Consider the following 20720-nt stretch of genomic DNA (forward strand, 5'->3'; position numbering starts at 1 on the left):
TTTCTGTTGATCTCTTTTGTAGTTTCTCTTCCACTTATGATGTCATGAACTGAAATACAGATATTGTGATAATTTAGTTGTTAAATTTAGTTTATATTGACTTATTCTTTAGTAAACAACACAGGCCTAGTAAAGTTGATATTTTGAACTTAAAAATGAGGATAAATTTTTTTTATTTATGTACCTTGTATCTTGAAGATCCGTACATTTCTGGTGGCTCACTGACACTATTATTGTTGGTCTGTGCAGAAGCAATACAATACACATGAGATATAAGTAATATACTACAAACTATATAGACCAAAGATTTAGAGATCATTTTATTCAAATATCTTCAAAGTCTTACTTACGAGGGTGAATGTACAATTCTATTTATTGTTTGATGAATCATTCCAAAGGTCATCATATGACGTGTCATAATAAATAGATATATTTTTATCCAAAAAAGTTCAGATTAAGTTAATGGACAATCCAATCAGTTCAATGGATTCATCAAATGTTTAACTTTTATACACAAACTCTTCAATTCTTCTGATTGTAATTTTTGAGTTTTTAGATTGTTATATTCTATTAATGAAATTAAAGATTCTGTTTCATGGAAGTTAATTGGTCTAGCCAAAAGAAATAGTGAAGTGGTATAACAATATCTTACCAATTGAGTATCAAACGTGACTATCCTCGGGTGGTGGCATATATTTTTGTCTTATAAGATCATTTTTTGTAATTCTTTTAATCGGGACTGTTCCAGATGGACAACCTTTACCATTTTGCCATATCCTTGACGATGACGAAGTAATGGATGAGTACCTGCATTTTGCTTTGTTCTCGCCAAAGTAGGTTTCATCTGTGCATTTAAAATTTAAATTATGAATCACAAATTCACAATATCATATATGAATTTCCAGAAAGCTCAACATGAAATGACATTTAAGAGACATGTCTGGAGATGAAAATTATGATTCTTCTATAATGGATGATCGAATGCAGACTGTTTATATAAACCCACAATCATACGTATCTCCATATATAGTCTGTCAACCAAAACTCATAAATTTATAATTCACATTAGAAAGAAAGTAAGCACACAAATCTATAAAAATATACCTGAATTGTTTTGACGGACGATTTGTTCAAAAGTTTAAGTTGTTTCTCCATCTCTACGTCTTCTAGTTTGAATAACTTTGTTTCTCCTTGAACCCCATTGTAACTCAGAAGAAAAAATAGCGATCCATCTATTTTTTGATGCCTCAACATTCATAAACTTATTTTATAAAGATGATTATGTTGATATATACCAAACTACTAAACAACCAAAATAATTAACACAAAATAGCAGCACCAAACAGAGAACTAACCTGAATTTTTAGATGTAGAAAAGTAGAAGAATGTGAACACATGTATACCACCTTTGTTTAATATGATGCTTTATATAAAGAGTTGACGAATTTATTCTTCATAATTTCCAAAACAAGAATTTATATTTCTATAAAATGTTGATTGATCATTTCCAAAAGACATGATTATGGATCAGGTTTAGGGATATACTAAAAGTAAAATTGATAAATCAAATTAAATTGAAAATATGAGTCAAACTGGAAAAAAATTAATTAATTATTTCGTTTGACTGACTATAAATTGTAGTACCTTATTGAAAATTTGAGTCAAAAAGAAAAAACATTAGTATTAATTAATAGTCTGATTTGACTTGATTAAGTACTGTAAAAATATATTCGGTATAATTTGATTTGATTTGATTTTAACCTAAAAAAGTCAAATCAAACCAAACCAATGAGTATTGTAGCTTATAGGAATTAGTAAGTCAAATAAAGTCAGAAATCAATACTAATACTAACCAAAAAATAATAATTCATAAATAGCTTAGCGTTGAAATATAATTCACATTCTTAGCTATAATTTGTCTAAGGGAAAATAATAAATATATCCCGAACTATTGTGAATGGTATATAAATACTCTCTGTTATACTTTTTGTTCATTACTACTCTTGACGTCCAATAACCAGTGCACATTTGCCCCTCCCACTAACAGAAGACTTACTTGCTACGCGTGACGCAATCCGATGGCTCAACCCGTTTTGACCAATTTCTAAAGCCAAAATTCAAATACATGTCCATTACCGTTTAACCCACCCAATTTTTACCCATAAATAAACTACCTAAAAACCTAAAGAAAAAGCCTCATCCTGACGCTCCAAGGCTGGGGAGGGAGGGGATAGAAGGAAGCCTCGTGGCACGACCCCTCGAGGTGGGAGCGGGCCTCGGGGCCCGACACTTCAAGGGGGAGGAAGTGGAAGGGGGCATCGGGGCACGACGCCTCAAGGTGGGAGGAGGCCTCGAGGCATGATGCCTCGAGGTCGAGAGGTGAAAGAGTGCCTCGGGACACGACACCTCGAGGCCGGGGGTGGGAGGTGCCCTCAGGGCATAACACCTTGAGGACATGGGATGGAAGGGGGCCTCAGGGCAGATGCCTCGAGGGGTGAAAGGGGGCCTCGGGGCGCAGCGCCTGGAGGACGGTGGGTGGGGTGAGCCTCACGACATGGCGCCTCGAGGCTATGGAGGGGGTTAAAGCCTCGGGGCACGACGCCTTAAGGTCGGTGGAGAGAGTGGGGGCCTCGATGCACGACTCATTGAGGCTGGGGATGGGTGGGGGCCTCAGGGAACGACGCCTCAAGGCTGAGGGGTGGGTGGGGGCCTCAGGGCATGAAGTCTTAAGGTCGGGAGAGGGAGGTAGGGCCCTCAGGGCACGACACCTCGAGGCCTAAAGGGTGGGTGGGGGCCTTGGGGCACGACGGCTCAAGGCCTAAAAGGTGGGTGTGGGCCTCGAGGCACGACGCCTCGAGGTTGAGAGGGTAGGAGAGAGTCTCGGGGAACGATGCCTCAAGGTTAAGGGGTGGGAAGGGTCCTCGGAGTGCGACGCCTCGAGGTCGGGGTGGTGGGACTGGGCTTCGGGGCATGGCTCATTAAGACTAATGGGGTAGGAGAGGGCCTCGAGGCCGGGGGTAGGGGTAGGAGAGGGGAGTGCCTCAGGGCACGACTCCTCGAGGCTGGGGGACTCGGGGTACAGTTCCTTGAGGTCGGGGGCAGGGGGTTGGGTTCATTGAGGCACAGTGCCTCGAGGCCCTGGGAGGGGGTTGGAGGCCAAGAGGCAGGACGCCTCAAGGTCGAGGAGTGGGAAGGAGCCTCGAGGCACGACGACTCGAGGAGGGGGGGTGAGTGTGGGCCTCAAGGTGGTAGGGGCCTCGGGACACGAAACCTCGAGGATGGGGTAGGGGTAGGGGCCTAGGGGCACGACACTTTTTTATTTAATACCCATAAACTAACATGTTGAAACTTTTATTTAATACTAAATTTAGTCTGAACATGTGACTCAAAGAATGCACGAGTATCACACAATATGCGTATGATGCACGAATATCACACGAAATTTACATTTGATGCGCAAAATGAACGTGTGATGCACAATTGCTAATGCCTTTGTCAGTATGAAAATACAAACTAGCCTATTTATAGCTAGAGCTGATACATGTAAACATTTTGGAATGATTTTGTTCAAACCTCATGAAAATCATCACAATCACTGCCAATAGGATGATGATCATGACCGGCATGCCTTTGAGTTTATCTTCGGCTTCTCCTTCTGCCGCGACCAGACGTACCAATGGTAATGTCGTAAGCAACTAGAACAAAAGAAGAGGAAGTTAGTAATGCAATTATGAAGATTACATACATTACAAATTCATAAACACTATTTACAAGTATTATTTGCACGCAGTTCGTCATAGGTGGAGCTACAACCAATCAAGTGAAAACATTTCTTAACTTATGTCAACAAAGTTATGCTATTGTTATTTTAGAATGGAACACAAATGTACATTATGCCAACGAAGCTTTTGAAGATCCATGGACATATGACGAACGTGAAAATATTTCATAACAAATAGATGAATCAAAGTAAGTATGTTGTTTTATATTTTAATAGGTTGGTACTAAAAACGTCCTAATTCTTATATATTATCTTACTTTTTGTAGTGATTGTGTCTATTTACTTGTGCATTTTCTGGCTATGTCTGTCGAGGAGTTATGAACATATCAAAGTCAATTTTGATTATGAAAATCTTCGATTAAGATGCAGAGCATTACTTTGGGACTATGGAAAGAGGAAAATTGATACGTATTGTTTGTTAATGAATGTGAAATCAAGTACGAAAGGTTGTCAGTTACGCCGGAAGGGGTGTGATTTAAAAGGAATTTCTACCTTGTAGGTTTAATATTTCTTTTACATTTATTAATTAAATTAGAAGTAGTTGTTAGGGTTTGTTAAGGTAAGAAGATTATTTTTGATATTTTTTTTCTCTGTCTATAAATATTTACCGAAAATAAAAATAAACAAAATGAAAATTTCCTTAATATTCTTGCTTTCGTTTTCCAATACATCCTTTGAAATGAAAGAACACCATGTTCAAAACCTTACTTGTAGGCAACAATAGATACTTATTATACAATACTGAAAGCCACTATAATTCCGACAACTCATTTTTTTACACATCATGTAAATATATATTAGTGGTGATAAATATGGAAACACGGTAAAACTCTAACTTCTTCATTCTCATCAAACTTGGACAAACATATATGACATTCTCTAACGCAACATTATACTGCATGATCGGAAATGACCGAACCACGGTCTAAGCTCTAATAGCGATGAAGCAGCGGTACAAGTATTATATCACATGATGATGAAAATCATCACAATCACTGCCAATAGGATAATGATCACGACCGGGGAAGCCTTTATATTTATCTACATCTTCTCAAGACGTACAGCGGTACAAGTATCTTTTTTTTTTGCTAATTATTCTGTGTTGACGAATATTGGTCGGGGGGATTCAGGTTTGGGGTGGGGACCAACAACAAGATGGGGATTAAGATTTAGAATTAGTCATAATATTTATTAATTACAAGTGTAAATAATCCATTTTCCTGTATCAAAATTCCCTCATCAACAAATAATGAACTTGATTATAAGCTTTGATGCATTTACAACAAGGGAAAAAAAAAAAAGCAAAATGAGAAACTCTTCAAACACCTGTACAAAGTGGAAATTTACAAAGAAAAAACACAAGTTTTATATGAAGGTAGCATGACTGATTGGTGTTTTATCTTATGGTGTGGTATCCGTTTCCACCATTTTGCTTGCTGCTACTTCGTCTGACATTACTGCATACGCGGAGGGGAACCAACCTGACTTGCCATTGCACTCTCCTTCAGACCATCCATTTGGAGCAACCTATAGTTACCACATTAAACAAGAACGATATGCAGTTCCGTTAGAATGCAACTTATTTTGCTTGCTAAATGATTGTATCGTTCTATCGCCTACATAAACATCTATTGTTAAATAACAATATACCTCCGCAAAAGTTACTGTTAAAAGAAGTGAAGATGAGTTAGTTAGTGGGAGCAACTAACTATTCAAAAGTTAGTTAGAAGTTGAAGTTAGTTGGTAGTTAGTTAGGCCTAATATTGTAATTTCAAGTCAGTAGATTGTTACATTGATTAATGTGTAGAGTTAGTTAGTTAGTTTGTATTTTTTTGTTTGCATTATCTGATTGCTATATAAGCAATGCAGATCACGTGTAGAGGAACAATTTTTTCAATACAACAATTTTACTCTTTCATTCTTCTTCTTCTTCTTTGGTAAAAGCTTCAAGCCTCATCAATGGAGTAAGGCTTGGAAGCTGCTGTTTGTGTTCATGGTATCAGAGCAGTGTAATCTGTATCATTAGAGGAGTTTAAATCTCTGTCAATTTGTGATAATCTGTAGCTTAAGATCTACAGATATGGTAGGAGTGAAGATCGATCAGAATGATCCATTATTCATTGGAAATTCTGATAGTTCTAGTGCTGTGTTAGTTCCAATCAAGTTGGTTGGATCTGAGAACTATGGAATCTGGAGTAGAGCAATGAGAATTGCATTATTGGGGAAGAGGAAGTATGGTTTCGTAACTGGCACCTGCACAAAAGATCTGTACAAAGATGAATTGCATGAGCAATGGGAAACTTGCAATGCTATTGTGCTATCTTGGCTGATGAACACAGTCAGTGAAGAGCTGCTTAGTGGCATTGTGTATGCCACAAATTCTTTCTCAGTATGGAATGATCTAAAGGAAAGATTCGACAAGGTGAACAGAGTAAGGATCTATCAATTACATAGAGATATTACCACTCTCTCACAAGGTACAGATTCTGTATCTCATTACTTCTCAAAGTTGAAAACACTATGGAATGAGTATGATGCTATAGTTCCAAATCCATGTAGTTCATGTTCTCAGTCGAAGGAGTATAATAATCATTTGGAACAGATGAGATTGATTCAATTCTTAAGTAGCCTAAATGAATCATATGATCAGGCTAGGAGACAAATACTACTCAAAGGAACTACACCTTCTATGAATCAAGCTTATGCTATGATTATAGAAGATGAGATTCAGCACTCAAGTTATATGGATAATGTAGTTGAGAAACCAAGTTCTATGGTAATGAGTGTTAACAAGAATCAAGGAACTGGAAAGGAAAATTACAAGGGAAAGAAATGTGATTACTGCCATTTCTCAGGTCACACAAAGGATAATTGTTACAAGTTGATTGGTTATCCAAGTGACTGGAAACAAAGGAAGAAACCAGGTTTTGGAAATGGGAATGGAAACACAAGAAATGGTACAAGCACAAGTCAATTCAATGGATATGGGGGACAAAGTTCAGGAAATAATGGTGGATATGGAAGAGGATTTCAAGCTGCAAACAGCATCTCTAATGATCACTGTGATCATCCTAATGCTATGTCAAATAATCAGGTGGAAAACAATAACATGCAGAAGGTGCCAAAGGGACAAACATTCACTGAGAAGGAGTATAACCAAATAATGGAAATGCTGAACAAAGATGTACAAGAAACAAAGCAAGTTAATATGGCAGGTATTACAACTTGTTTAATAACAAAGCCTGCTATACAGGATTGGATTGTTGATTCAGGTGCAACTCATCATATCATTGCAAATAAGCAGCTACTAACTAGGAGACATGAATTAACAAAGTCACAAATGAATCAAGTTCATCTTCCAACAGGTGACAAGGTTACAGTCAGTCATATTGGTGAAACACCTATATTTGAAAATGAAGTGGCCAGAAGTGTTTTACATGTGCCAGATTTCAAGTTCAGTCTATTGTCAGTGTCAAAGATTACAAGAGAACTAAATTGTTTTGTATCCTTTTACCCTGATTTTTGTGTGTTTCAGGACCTCTGCAGTGGCAGGGTGAAGGGGATTGGTAGAGAAGAAGGAGGATTATACAGTTTTAAGGCTGTTTTTTCATCTAAACAAAGGGAAGAAATAAAGTGTGCTCAAGAAATAGTAGCTGCAGGAGCTGTAATACAAGACACAAAACTATGGCACAGAAGGTTAGGACATCCATCTCAACAGATATTGAGACTTCTCAAGATAGATACAAGCAGTAAAAGTGATGAAATATCAGCACATTGTCCTGTTTGTCCTTTAGCTAAGCAAACTAGACTTGCTTTCCCTGTTAGTACTACTAGAGCATCCATGATGTTTGATGTTGTTCATATGGATCTATGGGGACCTTATAAGACTCCTACTCTAGATAGAAAGCATTACTTCTTGACTATAGTAGATGACTATAGTAGATTTGTATGGGTTCATTTGTTGCAGTTAAAAACAGAAACCATTGTAGCCATCAAAACTTTTCTTTCAATGATCAAAACTCAGTTCAATTCTCATGTCAAAGTTGTGAGATCAGATAATGGCACAGAGTTCCTTAATTCACAGTGTGGAGATTTGTTCAATCATTTGGGAATATTACATCAGAGTAGTTGCCCTCACACACCACAACAAAATGGTGTGGTTGAAAGAAAGCACAGACACATCCTTAATATTGCAAGAGCGATCAGATTCCAAGCTCATCTACCTATCAGATTTTGGGGTTATTGCATTAAGGCTGCAGTTTATTTGATGAATAGGTTACCATCATCAGTCAATTCCAACAAGAGTGCCTATGAGTTACTTTATTGTAAACAGCCTAGCTTATCTCATCTAAAGGTTATAGGTTGTCTTTGTTATGCTACAAAAGTGCCTAAAGGAGATAAATTTTCAGCCAGAGCTAGTGCAGCTATTCTCTTGGGGTACTCAGAATTACAGAAAGGATATGTGTTGTTGGATATTTACTCTACTAAAGTGCATGTGAATAGAGATGTGATATTTCATGAAGAAACATTTCCTTTTGCTAAAGTGAGGCCTCAACTTGATCCATTAGTTGATGTACATGGTTCACCCTTAGAGAAAGCAGGAAATCAAACTATTGAAGTTGAGATTGATAATAATGAACCTGCAGACACTGGTATAGTTCATGAAGACAGTCAGAGTAATGAGGCTGAGAATTCTTCAGAAGATCAGATGTTTAGACCAAGTACAACAGAGGAAGTTGCAGAAAATACTCATGTTGTACCATCACATGTTGACTCTTATGTTCGAAGATCTTCAAGAAGCATCAAGGAGCCAATGTGGATGAAAGATTATGCTATTACTAAAGGCCATAGTAGCACTAAACATCCTATGGCTAGCTATTTGAATTATGAGAAGCTAAAACCTGAGTGTAGAAGTTTTCTGAGTAAACTTTCAGAGTATACAGAACCTAAGAATTTCAATCAAGCTTCACAAGATGAAAGGTGGATACATGCTATGAAGCAGGAAATCAAAGCTCTTGAAGATAATAATACATGGCAAGTAGTTGAACTACCAGAAGGTATGCATGCAGTGGGTTCTAAGTGGATATATAAAGTTAAGTATAAGGCAAATGGTGAGATAGAAAGGTTTAAAGCAAGACTTGTAGCAAAGGGATACAGTCAACAAGAAGAGTTGGATTATCATGATACTTTTTCTCCAGTAGCCAAGATGGTAACAGTTAGATGTGTCATTGCATTGGCAGTATCAAAGGGCTGGACATTGTACCAGATGGATGTCTACAATGCTTTCCTACAGGGTGATTTAGATGAAGAAGTCTATATGAAAATGCCTGAAGGTTTTGCAAAGCCAGGTGTAAACAAAGTCTGCAAGTTATTAAAGTCTTTATATGGACTTAAACAAGCCTCGAGACAGTGGAACCTGAAGCTTACAAAGGTGTTACAAGATACAGGTTTTAGCCAGAGTGCTCATGACTACTCACTGTTCACACTAAAGAAGGAGGAAGATATTGTCATTGTCCTAGTCTATGTAGATGATCTATTGATCACAGGAAATAACACACAACTGATTGCTGAGGTTAAGGTGTGTCTACACAAACAGTTCAAGCTGAAGGATCTAGGTGAACTTAAATTTTTTCTAGGCATTGAAGTATTAAGAGCTTCTGGAGGAATTATTTTGAATCAAAGGAAGTATATATTGGAACTTATTGCTGAAGCTGGATTAACAGGTGCTAAACCTGCAGTTACACAAATGGAGTCTAATTTGAGATTAACCTCTGTAGAACATGATCAAGCAAATGGCTATGTTAATGATGATGTGCTGCATGACATTACTTCATATCAAAGGTTGGTTGGTAAATTGTTGTATGCTACTATCACCAGGCCAGACATAAGTTATGCAGTGCAAACCTTAAGCCAGTTCATGCAATCTCCCAAGAAATCACATATGGAAGCAGCTACTAGAGTGATTAGATACTTGAAAGGTTCAGTTGGTCAAGGTATATGGTTGCACTCTGATCCTACCAACATAATTACTTGCTGGTGTGATTCTGATTGGGCAGCCTGTCCTAACACAAGAAGGTCCATCACAGGATATGTGATTAAGTTTGGAGAATCCTTAGTTTCTTGGAAATCAAAGAAACAACAAACTGTTTCAAGAAGCTCAGCTGAAGCTGAGTACAGAAGTATGGCATCAGCAGTCTCAGAAATTACTTGGCTTCTAGGATTGTTCAAGGAATTGGGAGTGAATGTTCAATTACCTATTACAATCTTTAGTGACAGCAAATCAGCTATACAACTAGCAGCTAATCCAGTGTTACACGAAAGGACAAAACACATTGAGATAGATTGTCATTTTATCCGAGATAAGATCAAATCAGGAGAAGTGGACACTGCCTATGTTCACACACATCAACAACTCGCAGACATAATGACAAAAGGGCTAAGCCAAGTTCAACATGTGCATCTTCTAGGCAAGCTTGGAGTGATCAATATTATGCACTCATCAGCTTGAGGGGGTGTGTTAAAAGAAGTGAAGATGAGTTAGTTAGTGGGAGCAACTAACTATTCAAAAGTTAGTTAGAAGTTGAAGTTAGTTGGTAGTTAGTTAGGCCTAATATTGTAATTTCAAGTCAGTAGGTTGTTACATTGATTAATGTGTAGAGTTAGTTAGTTAGTTTGTATTTTTTTGTTTGCATTATCTGATTGCTATATAAGCAATGCAGATCACGTGTAGAGGAACAATTTTTTCAATACAACAATTTTACTCTTTCATTCTTCTTCTTCTTCTTTGGTAAAAGCTTCAAGCCTCATCAATGGAGTAAGGCTTGGAAGTTGCTGTTTGTGTTCAGTTACCAAAAGAACTAATAGTTAACAAGGATTGAGCATACAGCATTGCAAAAGAATTGTAAGATAGCATTTGGGGCTTATGAACAGAAGTATTCAAGATTTGGATCCTAATCAGAAGTTCTTTAAGCTGGTGTAAATACCACAAGGTACTTCAGAAAGTATCAACTTACGCAACCAAAACATATAATATATTACATGTAGTTATTGCAAGCAACAGTCATAGAGGCAGTGTAATGTGTCTATTGCTTAACTAGGACATGAGTTATTGCAAGCAACAGTCATAGAGGCAGTGTAATGTGTCTATTGCTTAACTAGGAAATGAAGATAAATACCTGCCGGACTACCACATAATCGCCAACCTCTAGACTTAGCTCGCCATCTGCTTGGGCATCAAAAGAGTGCATGACCTATCAAAGAATCGAGGAGATCAAGGAATATTGAGGCGAATACTGAAAGATCTAGAGTATTATGTGGAAGTAAATATGCCGGCCCTTTAGGAGTCCTAACCTTGGCAATAAAATAGGTAGGACTTTTATCCTCAGTTTCTGGATGCTCAGTTCCGTTTGAAGTTGTATCATGCAAAACTCTTGGTGAATTTGAAGATTGTGGAGGTGACTCACTTAATTGCTCTTCTACAAGCATCTAACCCCAAGAAAAAAAAGGTTAAATATTTGTGTCCCATCTTTTTTTATCTGTATGTCTCAACTTTAATGTTTACGATTCCATCCCTTGTAGAAAACAGAAAATGCCCGATAGAATAGTTTTATTCTAATGACTTGAAGGAAATAAAATTTGTTTAAATCTACAGACCTCAGAATGCAACTTCTCCAAAATGGAAACAACATTCTGATGATACGATCTTTCAGCATCGACCTGCAAGCTAAAATCATTTTTAGATAAATAAATCACATAGATCACAATTAGAAGTGATCCATGCTGAAGCAAAAATGGTGTTAGACAGGGAAGTAGTTTTAACAGGAGCCGGAAAAAATTGAACTTCACTGAAGTGTTCTAGACTTCTTGCACAAAGCAACTCTGCCATGATTTTTTTTTTTTAAAACTTCTAATGGAAGAAGATCTTAGTATTAACATTTATTAATAAGGAAGAAAAGCAGAAAACAATAATCTAGGAGTTCTCAAGCTAAACAAAATAACTAAGAATATAGGGATCTCCAATCTCACAAATGATCAGTCAAGCGGATATAATGAAAAAGGCGCAAAACATTACATCCAGAATATTCATTTATTCAGAATTGAAGAGAAATTTTGATTATGACCCCATTATGCCTAGGTGATTCCAGATATTTGAGTTACTAGACCATTTGACCCACAGCTACTGGAATTTATAACTAAATAGAATTACTTTCTACATTTACAAGAACTAGCATTATGATCCTGTTATTCCAAATGCTGCATTAGCTAATTTAATATTTTCCCCGTGCTACATTAACTTTGATATTACTAAATCAATTACTAACATGACTTCAATTCAATAGCTGCATTGTCATCACAATAGTCTAGGGGTGCATCATTGAGTTTAGATGGATCAGCCACTCCCATGACCTTACCTCCAAAAGATTTCCCGAAGATACTACCAGGTTTGAGACTTCTCCTGCAACTTCGGAGATAATGATGTAGGTTACTATTTATAGATGTGTTTCCTCCATCATGGTGAGATTACACTAGTATGTTGTTGTTGTTTCCTCCATCATGAGAAGCGTTTTTAACTATTATACTTTTGGTAGACTGCGAAGTTTCTACGTACATGGTGTTCTTTTATTTCAAATGACTGAAGTTAGCAACTAAAATTCCAAAAGTTATATCAATTTAAGGTCATTTTGACTAAGCAGTTAAAGTTATAGTCTAACACAAATCGTAATATGTCAGAAAGTTATGTCCTAAAAAGTGGTAAAATTCACTGTTCTGATTCTTCTGAAAGTAAACCTCAAAAAGTGGAATTCTGTCACCATTTGTTTCCAATAAACCAATTTGTCTTTCTTTAAGGACAAATCAAGATGTTTAACAACTTGATGTACAGATAATAGTTTTGAAATGTAACAATCTCCACTTGTACATCAGTGCAGTAAAGTTACTTGGAGAAACAAAATTTGCAAATAACTAAGCCAAATAGCCAATCAATACAACACCAAGACCAATCATGATACTTCTACAAGCATAACACGCATAAAAATTGAATGATCAAAGAGAAACCAGCAATACCATGGTAAGAAGCTTTTGGAAAGTAATCTGTTGTTGCTCCTCCTCTACAGATAACATGGCATCAGTTGCTTCTTTGCCAAGAACCAACACTGAAGATTTGAGCTCCGACAATCTCGTTTCTGCATTTTTAAGCTTTGCCAAACTTTCAGTAGAAGCTTCTCTAAACTTTGATTGACGTCTTATTACTTCAGTAGCCTGAAAAGAGCAGGAATCTACTTAGAACTGCCAGGTATCTTGCATGACACGATGTAACCTGATATAGAATTAGATTACAACCTCCTTGAGAAGGGTGTAGAGATATGCTGATTGAAGGGGTACAATCTCTTTGTTTTCTAACTATTACTTGCTTTATTTTCTTTTAGTAAACAGCCTTTTACATGAGCCCAACCCCCAACAGACCCGTAAATGGAAAAAATGGAAGCTTGAAAGATACCTGAGATTCGAACTCCTGGCGCATTCTGTCATAACTGTGAGTCAAATGGCGAGCATCTTCTAAAGGAGCACCATGTATTGATGCTCTCAACGGCTCACAAACCTACAGCTAAAAGGAAAAATGATCAAACAGTATGTACTCTATGAACCAAGAAATGTGTCTGTCACATCAGACTCATCAAATCAAGAAAGAAATACTCAACTGCACTAGGCATAATACTAGCAAAAGATTCATCAAGTTATACCATTTGCAAGTTTTAACCTGTCAAGAGTGAAATATCTCGCCCCAAATTCAACGGTTCAAAGAACCCAGATAAAATGCTCTCATCATAAGTGAATATATGTGCTTGACATACTTTAATGCATCATATGATAAGTCAGGGAGATACCTAACTACTCGTTCTTGTTGTGTTATTTAGACATCAGAAACAGATAGCCTTGCGCTTGACAGATCAAAATTCTGCCACAGCACATAATGCCTAATGTTTTTCAAAAATGATTAATTAGAAGTTAGATCTTACTGATGCTTTGTTTTTTTAATCGTACAAAGATTGAGAAGGTCATTGTTTTGGACCTTATGCATGTCTGTTTGTTTTATGTTGCCTGGTTGGTCTCTAGTCATTTTTTCTTCTAAACTATCAAGCATTATTTTATGTATCTTAAAATCAGAAAGCATTTTGTCTCCCACAAAAAAGGTAAGACCATATCTTCATAAACTAGGCAAGACTTCTGATCATCACAATCCCTCTGCAATCAGCAGCACATCACAAATCCCGTTGCAAGAAATGGAGCAAAATAGGCAAAATGCTAAGGTAAAGACATACAATAATGACCTTCATCAGGTGACCTTCAATCTCCATAATGTAAATATCCTTTTTTTGTGGTATACCATTGGAAATGCATATGACTGTAAAGCTAAACAAGCATAGATCTAACCTGTGATCCAAGAACTCCTAGCATAATTTCCCTTTGATCTTCCATTGCAGCATGTGTAGTACCAAATTCCACGGCAACCTTTGGCAAGGTAGAAGGACCATTTTGAATCTCGCTCCCATATTTATAACAATTGTCCACCAACTTTCTAGCTGCAAGATCAAGTTGAAAGCTGACACTTCCATATACATGCTAAATAACTGAAGCAACATAAGGTATGAATGGAAGTCCACAGACCTATTTCCACTTGTTTTTTACTGGTTGATATATATCCTTCTACACCACGAACAATATCTCTCTGGAAATGCTGTTAAACACAATGCAGCAAGTTAGATTTTTCCTTGCAAGAAAGATCCATATGTTGTTAACAAAAGGACATTCTTAATAGAATTGTTTTAATAAGTGTTCAAAATCCTCTTACTAACTGGAATCAAAGAATTAGCAGATCTTCTCCACGTAAAATTGGGAATGGCCAAGGTTATGAACTTCTAATCCAATGATCAAGTTGATTCTATATTGAACCAAGCAAATAGGGTTATATGCATTCTCATTATAGTCATTCAGTCCTATCGAAATTGATACTATATATACATATGGATCTCTACCTACATTGAATTTAGGATTAGGAATACGCATAATGGGGCCTAGTTTTAGCAAATCTCTATTGAATCCAATTCACTTCTTTGAGTTTGAGGACTCTCCTACTAGACAGAAAATTGTTAACAAAGTTGCATTGGTGTTATACCTTTGCAGCCCTTGTAGACATATATAATTCTTGAAGTCGCTGATGAATCTCCAGTTCTGCTTCATCGACCATTACAGATTCATGGCCCAAGTGCCCCAGTTGTCTCAAAATAGCCTAATAACAAGAAGAATATGAGCTCTTTCAGATAAAGTCAAGAACCTTCATAAAATATCTTCATTGATGATTGAACTCATGTATTAATGATTACCATACAAGTTTGACCCAAGTATATGATCTGTCAAGTTTTGGATTTACTCCTTTAGTGTTGACCTTGAGTCACCTATTAGGGTCAGCTACTTATGGAATAACATTACTAGTCAAAGTCATTTTAGTCATCTCCATTTTAGCCCTTCTTTATTTATCGTCCAACTCAATTTCTTCAAAACTCTAGAAATTACAAGACCAGACAGATGATCCAGGAGTAAGGTTCCCTGTTTACCTTGGAAGATTGTCTGAAGAAGAGCATCTTTCTACTTGCATCTAACAATTACAGTACACCGACTTTCACATTTCATTATTGTTTCAGTTGTGATTTGAAAATTTTGGGGAAAATTGTTTCAGATTTTATCATGAAAAACACATTCATAGACTAGATCAGCAGGAACAGGAATTAGAACTCACAAGTAACTCTTTTCCCGACCGAAACATTACAGAAAAGAGAAATACGAGATACAGAAACTCATAAATATAATATTTCAAATTAATCCCATGAAATATTGTATTATAAATTAAGTTGACGGCATGATGCTGGAAAGTAGCCGAGAACAGCGTCTTGTTGCATTCTCATACCAGCCAGAGGTTAAATTCACAGGCATGAACCACTAATTAAATTCAACTGTTGTGAGCAGTGACGCCTTAAGATGCACCTAGGAGAACTGGATAGACATGTACTATAACTTACAGTGGAAGTTGAATTAATGGTGCTGATACAGGAACAATCAGACCATTTGTCATATTCAGGCCATCTCCTCAGATTCACTGATGAGTCAAGAAAGATAGATTGCTAACAGCAACCAGCACAAGATATGCTAGTAACACTACCTACCTTCATGTAATAAACCCATTTCTGCATAGGGTTCTATCTATTTCATTACTTAACCTTTGTCAAATAAAAACTTATTGTTGTATAATTGCGCAATTTCATTTAGTATATAATCAAGGTCACATGCTCCAACTTAAAATGGAAATCAACAAATTGTTATCGAAATTACATATACATCTAGCGTGCATACAGAAAAATGATTTATTCCCCTTTCTAAGAGTAGGATCTTTGCTTGGTCTGCCTTTTCCCCTCCTTTCTTTGTAGAATCCTCTGGACACCTATACCAAAAGCTCAATGGCCAATTTGCAGGAAATTGAGGGGCTTCAATCCTTTTCTTGGGTTTAATTGCCTCTTGCTCTACCAACATACCAAAAGGCTTTCAGGGCTTACACCCACTGTGAAGGACCTAACAAAGGCTTTAGGGTAGGAAGTACGAAGTAAAAGGCCAAGGGAGCTAACGAGTGGGGTTCTGCTGTAAGAAAAGGTGATATAGGTGTCTTTCTTTCCCGCTGTACCAAGCAACAGGAGGAGAAGAATAATACTTTGCCAAATGAAATCTATACGCTGCCTCATTCGCCATCACCTCTTCTTACTTGCTCCAACGAAATAAAAAATAAAGAAAGTTCTAGCAAATGGCAAAGTAGTCTATTCCTTGGAGTCCAAGTGATTGTATTTAATCGTGAAGTAGTCATAGGGATACAAATGTCACACATCATAACAAATGGATTCATGCTAACAAACATTTGGTAAGGCATGAGAACACATTAGCCAAACAGGGACGACAAAAGATTGTGTCCCAAGTTTTAGTCAATTGCCATCACTCTTACCTACAAGACTGCTATCAGGAACACGGTTTTCACCACCACCCAATGGTGGACCGAAGATTGTCACAATAGGGTTTCTGGTTGATGCTTTGGCAATAGCTAAGCTCATAAATACAATTGATCAAAAGCCATGTTCATGAGACCTTCTCGAGTGGGAGGTGTTACTTTGTTAATATGGAAGGTTCTTGCAGGCATTTCTTCCACCAAAAATGGACATTCAAGGGACTCTTCTTTATTATTTCCTCTTAATTTAAGGGGAAAATCAAATTTACATCTTTAGAACATGCTCTAGGGATTGGTTCACAACATAGCTCCAAAGTTTGTCAGGAGAATCACCCTTTTTATATAGGTGAACCTCCACCCCTGATAACAATGGCCCTTTCCTACTTTAGTAACTTTACTCCCTTGTTGGCTCGAACCCCCCAACTTATGGTTCGAGATTGCGGTTCCTCACCACTAGGCTAAACCTTAGTTAAATTTACTTTTCTCCAGTTCTACTGACTTGTTACTTCATTGGTAGCAGAAGATTGTTCTTGCCTTGCTACATGCATCACGCAACTTTTCTAATTGATGGTAGACTTGCCATCCATCCCAAGGACAAAGGAACACAAAGCTCAATAAATCCTCCCAGGGCTACTTTAGGTCCCATTGTTCAAACCACTGCTCAAAGTCCAAAACTACTGTAGAACAAATTCCAAGAGACTACAAATAAACTTCAAACCCCAATAATCAAACAATACAGTAACTCACAATAAGCAATAATATTAATAAAAATGCAATCTTGATTCAATTAAACAAGGAACAATTATGCTAATTGATTAAAACTTATCTCAACTTTGTCTCTAATCCAAAAAAAAAAAAAATTTGTAACTTGTCACTTCTCCTACCAAATACTTAAAAAAAAACAAATACAACACTACATAAATGAGCAAAGTACATAATAACCAAACCTGCTGCTGCTTAGCCACTTGCTCCCTCAATTTAGTTGCTTGTTTCTTTATAGCCTCCATATTAGGTCCTTCACAGTTTTCCCCCAAAGTATAACTTCAAAATCTTGACTCAGACCCACTTAAAAACAAGTAAAAGGTAACCAAAGAAAGGTGCTTTACATACATGGAGTTTGCCCTTTTTCTTGGAGAAAAAGAATCTTTTTTTTGTTACAGGTAATGTTAGGAACAGGAACAAAACATACCAGGAGAGCAAGAACCAATTAGAAAATAAAAAGTGGGGCTGGAAAGAAATATAAAAAGGTTATGGGACATAGCAGAAAAATTGTCGGTTACTGTTTCTGCACAAATTGAAACGGCAGAGGAAGAAGAATAGTGGATGTGTAAAAAGATAGTGGAAAACAGAGAGAAATACAAGTTTTCTTTGTTTACAAGGCTGACTGTATTATAGTGTGAATGTGTGACCAACATAATTTCTATTGTCAGGGTGAACTGATTGATTTTTAAGTAAGATCTTTGATTCATTTCAAATTAATCTATGAGAATTTCAATAAATATTAAGAATATCGAATAAGTTTTTTTTGTTTTTTTAGTACAAGATTGACTATTTGTGTGTGATCAATATAGATTGTGTTATATTGTGGTGAATTGTTTCATCCTTAAATATGAAATCCTTAGATATGAAGAAAATTTATTAAAATGTCATTTTGAATGAGTCCTGCAATGTACGACGATATCAAGTGAGAAATTTTTTTAAAAAAAAAGTAAATGTGCGACTTCTTTTTTCTCTCTCTTTTAAATTTGGATCATTTCTTGAATTATTGGATTTATTCGTGCAATGTCTCTAACATTCTAGTAATATGGATTTGCTTTTGGGAACAATGAGAGAGTGTGTAACTTATTTGCACCTTTCTAGTCTAGTATATGGCATGTAACACTTCATTTTATTTTTCTCCTTTACATTTTCTTTATTGTATCTTGGTGGATAGTTTAAGGTGGTTGTTTGATTTTGTCCTTTTTGTTGTTTTTACAAAAGTCTCAATTAAGGTTTTATGAAGATACTTGGAGGTTAAATGAGTATTTGTAGTATTTACTATGGCAATTAAACATATATATGATAGAATATGGGCAATTATATTATCTGCGGATGATATAGTTTTGATTGACGAGATCCACATTAAGAGTCTGTTTGGCTCAGCTTAAAAACTGGTCAAACTGACTTAAAAGCTGGTTTTTGACTTATTTAACTGTTTGGCAATACTCAAAACAGCTTATTTTAAGTTTAAAAAAAAACTTATTTTAAGCCAAAAGTTAAAAGCTGAGGTAGGAGTGCTTTTTTTTTTTAAGCTTATAAGCTGTTTTAAGTTGACCACATTTTTATCTTTTTGCCCTTAATATTTTTATACAATCTCCAAATTACCCATATAACCCTAACATTTCTTTCTTCTATTTTTCCCTTTTCACGTTTGACATAACAACTTCAGCACTTTTATCCAAACGCATAACTGCTTATTTTAAAAATAAGTTTCAGCACTTTTAAAAGTACTTTTTTAAAGCTACTTTTATTAAGCCCATTCAAACGGGCCCTAAAACTAACACTCAGTCAAATTTTGAAGACTGACCCTACAGATTAAATATTTTTAAATTGAGTAAGATCAATACAAAAACAAAATAATTAAAATGCAAAAATTCAATAATGTTGGGAAAGTGAGGCTTTATATAGGTTGCATTTGTTAAAAAATTGCATTTGACAACTAATTGACACAATACACATCTTAATCTAATTAGGTATCTAAAAAAATCATAATAATAGTATTTTCATAATATTAGAGATTTAATTTATAAAAAAAAAATAGTTCAATATTTCATTATTGAAGAGCTCGTAAGCTTAGATTAAAATTTTAATATTAAATATTCATGTTCACTTAAAAAATGGATTAATTCATAACTAAAGAGTTTCAAAGTTCAAATATTAATTTTTGACATGTTACAAATGTGAATCATTTAGAGTGAATAATATATTAAAGACTTCAAACATCGATAGAGGATATCATATTTAAATTTTGAGACCGTTTAAAGGAGATTTGAATTGTTCGGCATTGAAAAAAATCAGTTCGTCAAAAAAAAAAAATTATTGTAGTTGTGTTAATACTGTATAAGTTGATATAATTGTATACACTTGTGATACATATTTATACCTTATATATGCATATGATTATATATTATTTACACAATATTAATACATTACATAACTATTTATACAATATGATATATTGCATATATCTACGATCAATTTATATTTGAAAGTATTTGTTGTCACTGTACTGTTACTTAAGAAGCCCAAAATTAAAGAGCACCCATTTTAGGGTATTTATGCGAAGGAAAAACTACATAACAAAATAAACATAGTTGTTATATATTCATAATCTAGTGATATTTTCAAAAAAATAATATAAGATTTTGTAGAAAATATCCCCCTTTTGCCCTCCGCCACATAAAAGATTTACCTGAATTATTTCTATATACATTTTGGTTTTAGTCTTCATGTTATTCTGGATGACTATATATTGATTGTTGATTCATTTTGTTGTTGAATTAGTGTTGATATATCAAAATTTTCCATCATGTATTCTTGATTTGATGTTCAGTGTTTAAATCTTCTCTTCTTCTTGGATTAATACGATCAAATATATTTAAAAAATATATTTGTATGTAAAATCAATACACACATCATCAAACTATGAGCATGTTTGGCTCAGCTTAAAAGCTGGTCAAACTGACTTAAAAGTTGGTTTTTGACTTATTTAACTGTTTGGCAATACTCAAAATAACTTATTTTAAGTTTTAAAAAATTTATTTTAAGCCAAAAGTTAAAAGCTGGGGTGGGAGTGTTTTTTTTTTTTTTAGCTTATAAGTTGTTTTAAGTTGACCACATTTTTATCTTTTTGCCCTT

At 35.7% G+C, this 20720-nt stretch overlaps 1 protein-coding gene across 2 annotated transcripts; it reads right to left on the reverse strand.

The window, feature by feature from the left end:
• Positions 1-4937: 4937 nt before the first annotated feature.
• Positions 4938-18251, reverse strand: LOC101260368 (SH3 domain-containing protein 1). 2 transcript variants are annotated; one of them, XM_010327342.3, is made up of 11 exons: positions 17934-18233; positions 17771-17838; positions 14955-15068; positions 14447-14516; positions 14213-14361; positions 13278-13379; positions 12845-13039; positions 11435-11497; positions 11132-11266; positions 10957-11031; positions 4938-5308 (listed from the first exon to the last, which is right to left on the reverse strand). In XM_010327342.3, the coding sequence occupies exons 2-11, from the start codon at positions 17828-17830 to the stop codon at positions 5183-5185; spliced, it is 1089 nt and encodes a 362-aa protein (XP_010325644.1). In that variant the 5' UTR covers positions 17831-17838; positions 17934-18233; the 3' UTR covers positions 4938-5182. The 2 variants fall into 2 exon arrangements, with proteins under 2 accessions (XP_010325644.1, XP_004246038.1); XM_004245990.4 differs by having other exon boundaries at positions 17771-18251.
• Between the last annotated feature and the right edge of the window lie 2469 nt (positions 18252-20720).

Source organism: Solanum lycopersicum, chromosome 8 (genome assembly GCF_036512215.1).
Source record: "Solanum lycopersicum chromosome 8, SLM_r2.1".
In the NCBI taxonomy this organism is placed as follows: Eukaryota; Viridiplantae; Streptophyta; class Magnoliopsida; order Solanales; family Solanaceae; genus Solanum; species Solanum lycopersicum.

Excerpts from the sequence above, each read along its gene's own strand:
- LOC101260368 (XM_004245990.4), bottom strand. The coding sequence starts at position 17,830 with ATGGAGGCTATAAAGAAACAAGCAACTAAATTGAGGGAGCAAGTGGCT. Across the intron at positions 14,517-14,954 it reads TGTCTACAAGGGCTGCAAAG|CATTTCCAGAGAGATATTGT; the intron begins GTATAACACCAA and ends TGTGTTTAACAG. Across the intron at positions 13,040-13,277 it reads GCCAGGAGTTCGAATCTCAG|GCTACTGAAGTAATAAGACG; the intron begins GTATCTTTCAAG and ends TGCTCTTTTCAG.